The sequence below is a fragment of the Chroicocephalus ridibundus genome, chromosome 9 (assembly GCF_963924245.1).
Source record: "Chroicocephalus ridibundus chromosome 9, bChrRid1.1, whole genome shotgun sequence".
Classification (NCBI taxonomy): domain Eukaryota; kingdom Metazoa; phylum Chordata; class Aves; order Charadriiformes; family Laridae; genus Chroicocephalus; species Chroicocephalus ridibundus.
Genome location: NC_086292.1, coordinates 16,021,181 through 16,033,578, shown reverse-complemented (window position 1 = coordinate 16,033,578; position 12,398 = coordinate 16,021,181). Strand labels below are relative to the sequence as shown.

Here is a 12,398-nt window from a genome sequence, read left to right as displayed (position 1 = left end):
AATATTTTCAGCCAAAAATATAAAGTAAAATACATGAATGTAGCATATACGCCCATATGCTGTGTTTCACCATTTCAAGTAAAGCCCCCAAATCTTCATTATCCTTTAAAAAATAGGGAGCCCTGTCTTAGAGGTGTAAACTTACAACATTGTTTTTAAAATTAGTGGTTACTCCCAAACCATCAACCATCCTGTGTATTTTCAAAGATCTTCAGTCTCCAAAATTTAAGCTGAAGTAATGGAAACATATCAGGAAGCCTGTATATCCAGGGCCTCGGGAATCACTTTTCTAAAAAAGCAAATGTGTAATATAACAAAATTTGAAAAATATAAATTGGTCTGAGAAAATGATATAGACTGTCATTTGTAAGACGCTGCCTTTTGTTTCAAATACCTCGACAAAAAAAGACAGCAAATCTGCAATTGCTATTGCTTAATATGAAGTAAATTTCATAGTTTCAATCTATTTTTTAAACACATTTAGATAAGGAGAAAACAATCAACACAGCAGGACACGTAATCTTTGTCAAGTTCCAAAATACTAGGACTTCTTTTAAAAACAGATCATTAAAATATTCTATTGTTTAACAATATGACTTCAATCACAGACTGCTAACCCATCGGTGCTAAATTATCTGATGACTTTTCCCAGTGACAGTTCTCAGGAACAGGAATGCTTACTTTATGTCAATGGAATATGCAAGTGTCTTCCAGATCTGACTCATCCACCAGAAGCACTACATATTTATTATCTCGTCACTTAAAATTAACTGAAAAAACACAACAGAGAACCTTCATAAATATATGCTGAATCCCCCTGAATAAACAAGGTTTAAAGGAAAACTCAGCACATTTCCAATGTTAAACTTACCTTACTTCGTTGTTTTCAGGTGTGTGATGTCCAGATTCACCGTGGATTGCCAGCTCCCAATTCATGTGATGCCTCAGCATGCACTATGCCGGTGATATCACACCCACCATAGGAGCCCACAGGGATAACATGAGGGCAAGATAAGTCCCATGGCTTTACAATTTTTCATATTTTTCTAATGTCTGCTATACTTATTTTATATCCCATAAGTTACAATATAGGAGTATTAATATTAAAATGTTTAGAAAATTATGTAACACTGTATTGTAATATACTAAAAAGGAGGTGGTGGTGGAACAGTACCTTACCCCTAAAGGCCAGCTCCAGTGTTGTTCTTTGGTGGGTCACCAACATAGTGCATGCAGGGCCGACACACGGATCGGGAGCTGGCAATCCGCTGTGGGTCTGAATATCGCAAACCTGAAAAACAAAAAAGGGTATGCTTTAAGGGACGTGTGTGCTAACTCCTCCCTGGCAAAATGGGATGTACTGTTCATAATTTTCCCATCTCAGGATGAGATGGATTAGGTTCACGATCACACCATATGCATTAATTTTGTGTTATTTTCATTTTTAACCAGACCCTTTTAAACAAGTATCTGGAGATTTAAAACTAAGGATCGTGCATGTGCCGTGGCATTCCATTGTGAACATACCAAAAAAAGTTCTTAAAGTCTTATGCCTATAAGGCTGATTTAAAAAAGCTGAATTCATCTGCACTGAGATAGCAGAGTGGCGATAATCCTCTAGTGAAAATTTCCAATTACAAAATCATACGCAACTAGTTTACAGTACTATCAAGACAAACGTATTATTTTCCAAATAGTATTTACACATAAAATATCTACATGGGAATGTTGTCTTAAAATGGTGAAAAATCGCCTTGCAGTATATTTAAACTGTAACTCCCAACAAAAGAATACGATAAATTAAAACTCCACACTCAGCTCAGCTTCACACCCACAAATGTAGTATTTTAGAAGTCCCCAAAATGTGTTCCACAGAACAGCTGGCAGTATTCCCTACGGGCATTATCTGTCATTTTATGTAAAGTCCCCCCATTTTAGATGCTAAATTTCATTATAAAACAGCTAAGTATTTTGAGATTCTTTAAAACTATCATTTTGATGTGATTTACATTATAAAAACGGTCAACAGTCCTATACATATATACCCCAAAGGAAATATAATAAAATTAACTTCCTACAATATTTACTGAACATTTGACAATTTAAAAGCTTAAGTAAATAAAAAGGGTTTTAAACTGCTTGATAAACTGAGGCATTTAACTAGTCTACACAACAGATTATCTTCATAAACATAATATTCAAGGCTAGTTTTAAAACATTTAAAAAAAAACAAAAAATGAACAACTGCATAAGACTAGTTCAGTTTTGCTGAGAAAAGAAATCAATAGCAGATACTTTGTTGGGTCAAGCTGGCATACCCCACATAACACAGCCTCAAAAGTTTGCAGAGGCAAGAGATTGCCATAATTTATCTAAAATTATTACTTTAAACAAAATTCTAGATTAATAATGTAGCTTCCAGCTGTGATTATTCAGGCATATCATGATTATACTTATATGTAAATCTAATTTGCTGAAAACTAGGCCTCAAACTGGCTTCAAAACATTGCAAAAGCCATCAGCAGGCTTGAGAACACTTGACAAAATGATAAACTTATCACACTTATCTATCTTAGAAGGAATTCCAAAGATGACTTTACTTACAATTACAAAGGTGCAGTTGGAAATACCGCAGTTACAGAATACAACTCATCGTAAGTACTCTGTCAGAAAGGAGGAATTTTTTCAATGAAACAACTGACTGTAAAAATTGTGTTCCTTTATTTACAAAAACACAGGAATTTTTCTGTTGGAAGTCTAATTTGCTTTTAGACTGAGGGGTTTTTTGTTCTTTTTCCAAAAACCCTTTTTGACTTCTATTAGTGACATATGGCATTACAGTATTGATAGAATGGTTAAAAAAAAATCATTGCTGTCCATTCTATACTGAACAAAAAACAAATACCAAAAGTATATTTTGCATAAGGGACATAAATGCTATGAAATACTGAAATCATTATAATGACTAATCAGTCATGTCCTCTGTCTTGAAATTTTTAATAAATGCTGCTTGCTGTGAACAGACTGACACTTTGACACACTTGGCATTGCTGGTTTTGTTTTTTTTTTTGTTTGTTTGGTTTTTTTGGTTTTTTTTTTTTGTTTGTTTGTTTGTTTGTTTTTTAACATATTGCTTCTGACTAAATAAAACCTGTTTGGACCTACTCACATGTCAGTAACTAATCTGGAGAAGTCAAAAATCTAAAATGAACTATCATACATTTTATCAGATTTGTTTAACAATAAAAAGTGGTACCTTGAATATAATTTAGCCACTGAAGAAACATAATAGACCTAAGTCTATATTCTGGATCCTTTCAGTAGCTCACACTCAGCAAGTAAAGGACCACACAGTTTCCTCAGAGTTGAATGGTGTGGGGAAACTGCAGTGGGCAGCCACTTCCCAGTGTCAGAGAGCTGATCAAGTAATGCACACAATCCCCTACTGTCAACTTCAGTCCAGAACAGCACAAGGTACAATAAAATGCCTATTATAATTTTTAATACAGCTACACAAACAGTATTTTGTGGACACACATGAGAAAATGTTACGAGTTAGACATCTTAAAAACCTGTTTTAAAAACCTATTGGTTGGACTCGATGATCTCTAAGGTCCTTTCCAACCATGAAGATTCTATGATTCTATTTCTTTGTTGGATTCTACTGATTAAACCCAACATGTTATTTTTACACAAATGTACATAACATGATAATAAATGTGTGTATTTTAAGAAAAAGTATTATACTCAAAATATGTGTAATGTTTTAACTTTCCAATGTGTTTTTCTTAACATGCAGGAACATCTAGTTTCAGAAACACAAACATACACACTCATTCACTCAACAGCATGAATGTCATTCTACTTCTTGCTGTATCAGCGCTAATGGATTTTTCATCAAGAAAACCCAAATCCAGACACCAAGAATTAACTGTGCAACTGACTATTATTTGAGAGTTCCAGTACAGAATGCAGCAAGAGTCCAGTTATAGCAAATTCTCCCCACCAGACCACTTCTACTTCAGCTAATTTCCTGTTTATATCTACCGTTGTTTAACTTACAAGATATCATTAAGTAGTCTTCAGATGTACTCTTGCCATCATCGTCGTCTTCTGTTTTTATAGTCACTGTGGAGCCAGGAACAGTACCAGCTGCTTGAATGACCGCTTCAGAATCTGAGTTCGTTACAAGAACTTCTTCTGAAACCACTGTAGGCGAATTGGCTCCCGACACAGAATCTTGCACCACATGCTCCAGATGTCCATCAGGACCCGTAACAAGGTCAGCCACAAAAACCTGATCTGGAACTCTAACGGTTTCTGTTATTAGATCAGAAGTCAAAACATGATCACTGGTATCTAACGCTTCTTCAATAGCAACATCAGCTTCCAAAACAGAGTCGGGAACAATTACACCTTCTGTTACAACATCAGTTTCAGTGATGATGTCAGGTCCTTGAACAACTTCAGCTGCTAAGCCATGATCAAGAGTTATTCCATCATCGGTAACAACATCAGAAACTAGGACAGCTTCAGGGACTGATACGACAATATGGTCTCCATCGATATGAGCAGTGCCAGCCATTCCAGCCACTATGAAACAATTATGAACAAGGAGAAAGATGTTAAAATTATTGCATTGGCAATTAGTTTATCTAAGGAATGGAATAATCGTATAGATAAGTTAAACACAGACGTACAAATCTGTTAATTTTCAACAATCCACATTTTGCATTTCACCCAATAGGCTATCCAAAGCAGCCTGTACCCTTTAAATGAAGAAAAACAAATAATGCCACTTCTTTAAGACATAATGAGGAGCTTGCCCCAAATTTAGGTTTTACTATGCTGATATGTTAAAAACTACAGACCATTTTGCAATTTCATCTTTTTTTAAATTCCGGTTAGAAATCACTTGATTACAGTAGCAATTTGAACCTTCACAGAATTCTTGCATGATACTGGAAGTGTGGCAACAATAAATAAATTGCTGTTACAATAAAAGGACCCTCATGTTTTAGACTGCATGGGCCTTGGTAAAAATACATACTCAGTTGTATGCAATATTTATAGTACAACTTTCAACACCTTGCCACGTTGCAAAGAACGGCTAGAAGCAGAAACCTGTTTTTCATTAACAGACCTGACTGGTCAGTCATATTTGCAGACTACTTTTCTATACATAAAAAAGAATACACAGTGAATTATTTTAACGCACACATAAATAGCAGTTTTAATCTTAATGAATAAAAGAAAATGGTTCTTATCAGAGTGAAAAAAATTATTCAGCATTGTACTGCAAATTCAATTATTTTGGTACACTCTGAGGAATATTAATTCATGTTAGAACAAAAACATGGTCCTTCCTAATACTTGAGAAGGTCATCTCTTGTCATAATGCAGAAATGGAGACGCACAAAGAGAAGAGAGGAGATTTCTTGCTGTCCTTTCGCTAAACCTTAAAAAATTGCTGAGGTTATTTAGCACTGCCACCAAAAGAAACAGTATTCATTAAAAAAAAAAAAAATCAATTTAGAAACAAGTCTTCTTACATTAGTACAGTCTCAGGACTGATGTTCTTAACAGAAGAGTTCTAAGCACATGTGAATGTGCAGATTTAGTTAAATCTGTAAAATCTTGTCTACACATTATCTATTGTCACACAAAGACATTATTTCCCACCACACTTACTGAAATACCCTAAAGGAGAACTGGAGACAATAATCAAGGTAAGCCCACAAAAGCTCGAATGTTGTTTCCACCCTGCACTGGATGTTATTTACATCTTCTGTATGCTGGAGATGTAACAACTAGTCAATGTGGTTTCAAGCAGAAGCACATGCACCACAAAACTGTTGAACTCCAGATAACATTTTCTATCTCATCTAGAGCACTCTGGGACACAGACTTAACTCCTTTTTATTTTCAGAATGACTTCAATATTTTGCAATAAGCGACATTTTCAAGATAAGCAACCAAAGCAGACAAAGACATATTATACACCACCCTAAATTCTGAATTTTCTCAAAAAAGTCATGCAAATAGCATTATTATATTAGTCAACTCTACGCCTTAATATCATTTATAAGTATATACCAAAAACCTGAAAAACAGTCTTGATTCTATTCATTACTTTTAATAGTTAAAATGTTTACCAAAATCCTGCATAATCATAGTGTGAGGCATTTTGGACTCTTGTGTTTGCAATCCAAGACTTCCACCACCTGGATCCATATTCAGCTAAGTTCATTCACAAATACCTGCAACAAAAGCAAAATCAGAATTTATACTGAATAGCATTAATGTGTTGATTAGCTTTACTGGACTGATGTGTCACACTGATAAACACAGAAAAGTATTTACCCAAAACCTCAAGGAAAAAGTATACAGTACTCTAAGAAAAGAATAACATGTATTTTATGAAGTATTTTTCTGAACTAAAATTGTGAAAATATTTCCATCCATAAGTAGATACACAGCAGTTTAAAGAACCACACATGACAGCGAAACCAAACATGTCAGTAGTACTTGGTCAGGACTTAAAAGGCTACTTTATGTAAATCTTTGGTGACTGCCTTGCCTAGAACAGTTCTGTTTCTAATCTGTGGAATTTAACTGGAAAGTGCTTTCTAGTTACCTTCAGCATCCAGAGGTACAGACTTCAACATTACTTTATTTCAAAGAGCAGTAAGCACAAGAAATGCCTAAACCTTCAATTTCCCCACAGCAAACTGAACATTAAAATATTTTTGCAGTTTCATGAGACTATATCCATAGGGTAAGAGCTCAATGACTGACAGGAAAGATCTCACCTGCAATACCAACAGTAGCATCAGGCTTTAAGGCTTTAGTAACAAAACAATATAACACATTAGTAAGCAACTGAACCTCGTTACAGGTAACTTACTACCCAAAAGCAGAAACTCTGACAATAAGCAAGATAAATTTGCCTTAATCAAAGGGTAGCTAACCGCCTGCAAAAGCAAGAAATACAAGTTGGACATGAACAGTACACACATGCTATTACTAACAACATGTCTTACCATTAATAACATATATTAGCAACTATGCACGAAGAAGTCACCTTTGCTCTATCCCTGTCTGTATACACTCTTTAACTAATTATCAAGACCGGTGATTATGGATTTACAGAGCTGCATCAAAGAAAGTTGAAAATTGTATTGGGAATATCAGTTTTTCTGATTCTTTCACAATTTTGTATCTATCGGATATTTCAAAACAAATTTTAATGTGTGTATTTAATTGGACATTATGTTCAATTATAGGTTAGTTTCAAAAAAGCTGCATAGTGCACTAAATTTACAAGAACAAAACTGCCAAAGCTGGTTTTCTCTTCCAGCGGCTGTGTAGGAACCCCTCTCTATCATTTAAAAAGTCTGACAAAAAGGCCTGGTAGAAAATGTAACCAGCCCTCAAATATATTTGCAAGCACAGTGCAGAACTAGCCAGGATAACAGGCAACAGCTAAGCATAAGAAAGGCCAACTTATTTCAACGTCTCCATTGCCATGATACTTACTGCAGAAACAACAGTGCTCAACAGCCTTCTGTGCTGACACCATTCACCATTCCAGTGTTAGGACTGTATTACCCATATTGGTTGACATTTTATTTCAGAACTGTCAGGTTATTCTAGAAATCTTATCTTCCAACACTGTCCCTTCTGTGCTGCCTCCTTTCTGCTGCCAGGGAAAAGCTGGTCCCATGCAGCTATCTGCAATATCCCTCCGATAGAAAACGGATCCTTTAAAGTTTCTGGTAGAACAGACCCACCAACTCTTTGTAAACTCCTGACTGTTAGTCTTCACTGTTACATCTTTAGCTTGATTTTCTTTCTTTTCGACAATTGCTTTGTTGTTTTGGCTCTTCTAATTCCACTTAATGCTCAGGGGCTTCTGTTTCCCAATTTCTCTTTTGTCAGATTTGTCTATTTCCTTTAATCTTTTAAAATTACTGTTGTTCCTCAAACCTTGCCACACAGTCACGCCAGTTTTATTTCTGAGATTCTCACATTCATTAAAATGCAATTCCAATTACATCCAAGAATCTTCACATATGGAGAGTAAATGGTGAGCTTCTCACTAAACTCAGTTTTACCAAAATCTCCATTTCTGGTATCATATCTGTCTTGAGGATGCTGAATCTCCTTCATCAGGTACAGCTACACAAACTTGCTTTCAGAGAAAGAGAAAGCAAGTAACATTTCTTTGACAGAGTATTTCCATAAAATACAACCAAAAAGGATAAATTAGCATTCCTCCATATTATTTGCATTGTTACTAAGCACTAAAGTGTGCGGATTCTTAATTATTTTGTGATTTGCTGCAACCCAAAAGACTTTTACACAAGTTCTCAGCGCAGATGAAGTGACCGTAGAAGCAGCTACAGGAGTATACCGAGGGCAAGGCTTTCGTAGGTGAAAAAACTCTAGCTTAAAAAAACCTATGTCGCACGAGACCAAAAGCTTGTACTTCCTTGTCCTCTCATATCCAGGAACTGGAAATAAGTGCCAGTATCACACAGAAAATTACGAGTTTTAGGAGTTGTAGGAAGTGAACACAGAATAAGAGCTCCAGTGAGAACTATCTGCAACCCAGTGGTGCTGAGATGAATAGGGAAGTACAAATGCAAGTCTCGAAAATATGGTACTTCTACTGTTGTAGACCAAGTTGCTCTTCCGGATCACATAAAAAGTTGACCCCTACTCTACCACAGGAACTTCTTTAAGACTGCGCATCTAAATCCAAACTATGACAGAAACTTCAAGTACTATGTGGTACAAGGTATTTGACAACCCTACTGCAACGAAATATACCACAATAGAGTTAAGAGCTAACATAGTCAAGCAAGGCAAATAACAAAATAAGCCAAGCTGCAAGAACAAATGGCTTAAGTGCCTGAAATATCTGAGATACCTCTAAGCCAGAATCAAGGGACCCAGAAAGAGCCAGGACCGAATGCAACTCACACTACGGCAGTAATCCAGAAGTAAACCAAACTTTGCAGTAGACACAACATTAATTTTTCTTAAAACAAGAAGCTTTATCAGTAACAGGCACTAGAGTATGCGGTAAAAGACCCTAAAATCTGAATGGATCAAAGCCAGTTACGACGTTTACTGCAACACTTGTGTCTCACCGGAAGTGACAGCACTGGATCCTTGGTACCAAACCAAGGCACTGTCGAGAAGGGAGATGCTGGCACTGTCAGTGCAGGGGCCACGCTGCGCTGGGCTGACCCACAGAATCGGGCACCAGGCTAGGGCTGCACACGGAAACTGACACTCCAGATGTCACTCAAGCCAGGCAGAAAGCCACCAAGGCGAGATGATGTGAATAGTCAATTTTGGTGCTACATTGCTTTGCCTCCTTTTTTATGACTGTGTTAAATACCTTCACTTTAGCAGGTGATGCAGAATGCCTGCTCTGTGCACTCCAAGGCATACATGCCAGGTGGGTACAATTTTGTCTTTGGGGTTTTTTTATATGAAAAAATACAGAACAGAGTAGCAAGAGAAAGAAGCAGTATGCAGAAAACTCAGTTCATGCTTACTGCATCTTCATTGTCAAGGAAGAAATTGAGCGGTGATTATTCCTTCTTTTATACTCTTGAAATCCTCAAGCGAAGGAAGCCACAAGCAGTCTGCAGTGATGACAATTTCAAGAAAAAGTTACTGATCCACCCCAAGGACGTTCCAACTTAACTGAGAACACAAAAGAACCAAAGAACTTCTATCACCTGATGTCACTATCATCCTTTCAACGCTGTCTCCCTGTATTATCTGCTCAAACCTGCTTCTCTCAAATTGTCTTTAAAATCTAAAATACTAACTCTTGGTGACGACAACAACATAACATTCTTCTTGCAGAGCTGTAAGAATTCCCCAATGTAATTTCTTGATGGTGCCATAGCATAAAAACACAAGTCAAATGTTATCAATGAGGAAAGTAGTCAAAGATTTAACTAATCAATTCCAACCAAATTCCAATGTAGTTTTAAGTTTTAGCTTCAAAATCAAATTATTTCACCACTGTAAGAATTACAGAGTAACCTCAGAACCTTAATGCAATGCTCTATCACTCCTAAATTTTTGTCAGTCACCTGAAACTCTTAAGGTAGGTAATGAATACTTGCTATTAGAAAGTAAGACACAGCTTAGACCATAAATGGCTAATTTAATACAGCCATTTCAGAATTAATGGAATACTCTGCAATTTCCTGACCACAGCCTTTATGCTCAGACAATCCTTCTTTTTTAATGTAAATGGATATAAAAAATTATCCTAAATTATATAAATCTGAGAGTACAGGAAGAATATGCTAGGCTTTTCTTCCTTCTTAATAAGCAATTTAATTTATTTTCAGATTATATAATTAGATGCCCAAATATACACATATTATATATTGTGCTACATAGAAAATTCAATACAAAGTCAGACTACAATTTTAATTTAGATCAAAATTTCTGCAAGGAAAGCAAATTATCAGTAAAAAGATTATTTTCCCAGTAGCTAACAGGACTATAAAAATTACCAAAGTTATGGGATGGTACCTTCTGTGCACATAGTACTATGAATACCTTAAAATTCCACTAAAACCAGAGATGGATGATGACACACCAGCAATAAACATGCTGAAGCTGTACCTCAGTTGATGCACCTAGTATCCAACCATTACTTAAGGATGCTCTTCTAAACCCTCAATGCAAAGGACATAGCTGCATCACTATACAATCACTGATTATTTTTTTTATATCTACTTTTGAGTGTTAAAGGAATGCAGTGACAGCAGGAAAAACCCTTACTGCTAATGCTGGAACAATTAACAACAGATAAGGCCTACAATTCTGCTACAACTGTCTATTTTTGCTCACAGATTTCAGTCGTGCAGATGACTTAGTTTCACACACTACATACGCATACAAATCTTACTATTGGAAGCAGCAAAAAATGTAGTACAGTGATTAACTGTGGTTCTTCACAGCTTCTTTGTGTAGTATACCATGTTACATACCCACACAATCATAGAAGCAGTCCAATCATATGTTTTAAAAACAGAGAAATAAGGCAGAAAGACACAATTCTGTAAACTGTCATAATCCTAAATTTATCCATACCTCTCTTGCCTCTATTAAGATCTCAAGTTTTTCCTCTCAATTTCCCTTCTCCTCTGTGTGTTTAGAAGAAAATACGAGAAAATGCTTTATTAGCATCAGCCAATAAAATAATATCACTTTACAACATTCCATTAATATTTTCATTGATTCTTTTTTATTATAGCACACTATCTTGCACCAGGAAGGAGTACATTACCACCAGATCCCTAAATGAAGAATTTCATAAAACCTAAACTGAGACTCCCAGAGCAGTGTCTCAAGGCTAAATTTAAAATACACGTATGTATCTGATATTGTTTTGCTTTTTTGAAAAAACACAGTTCTAACTAGCTTCAGGACACTGATTTTAATCTTATTTCAGTCCTCTATGCCAAAGCTCTACCTCAGACAGGGCTCAGCTGAGACCAGGAAATTAGAGTAAAAACAGGGATATATGACCTCTCTGTCTACAGACAGGAACACTACTGTAAATTACTACTGCAAACGGTATTTTTTGAAATCAAAGATAATGGCTGGCAATTTGGGACTACCGAAGAACACATACCTGTAACAGCAACACTCAACTGAAAAACTGGTAAAGGCCCAGGCTCTTATAAACATTGCTCTTAGTATACACATTGATTTATTCTTAGCTTACTCTTCCCATAAAACCAGTATCATAAAATAAGCACTAATATTTTAATTTTCTTTGAGAAACCTTTCAGAAAACACCCTAAATTGAGAGATCTTCAACAAGTATTTTAAGGAGAAGGGAAGAAAAATGAATGCCTCAGCACTTCTACAGTTCCCAGGGAAAAAAGGGTATCATTCTTGGACCCAGAGGCACAATGAAGCTCCCAATCAAAATGCTAGCTTACAGGCATTGTTGCCGTCTTTAAAATTTTTATAACACAAAAAAGATTTCTACAAAATGCCAATTACAACTTAATAAATCTGCATAAACAAAGAGTATGTATTTAATACATTTTGTTACATCCTGAACAATGTGTCCTCCAAACACTAAGCATCTCCCCAGTTTACTCATACAATTATTCCCAATACGTTCAGGTGATACATTTTCACATAAAGTGTATTTCCACGGTCAACTCTTAAGCACTCCTTTAAAATAGAAAATATTTTCTAAATAATAATGTAAGTCTTGTTTATGTATAATAAAGGACACCACAACATCATAGTTTGTCTGGCGTTTCAGATACTTGTAAGCTCCATATGACACGTTGATGAAACCAGAAAGACTAAGCTCAGATATAGAGTGATGTAAT

At 35.8% G+C, this 12,398-nt stretch overlaps 1 protein-coding gene across 17 annotated transcripts in view; it reads right to left on the bottom strand.

Moving 5' to 3' along the window:
* The window catches only part of ZNF711 (zinc finger protein 711), a 40,993-nt gene that overhangs the window by 27,133 nt on the left and 1,462 nt on the right, over nucleotides 1-12,398 (bottom strand). For 12 of the 17 annotated variants that reach the window (XM_063346303.1, XM_063346302.1, XM_063346304.1 and 9 more), the window contains exons 2-3: nucleotides 6,156-6,260; nucleotides 4,063-4,593 (exon numbers count right to left, since the gene is read on the bottom strand). In XM_063346303.1, coding sequence (XP_063202373.1) covers nucleotides 4,063-4,593; nucleotides 6,156-6,234 — 610 coding nt within the window. In that variant the 5' untranslated portion in view covers nucleotides 6,235-6,260. The other 5 variants (XM_063346298.1, XM_063346299.1, XM_063346309.1 and 2 more) reach the window with 5 other exon arrangements.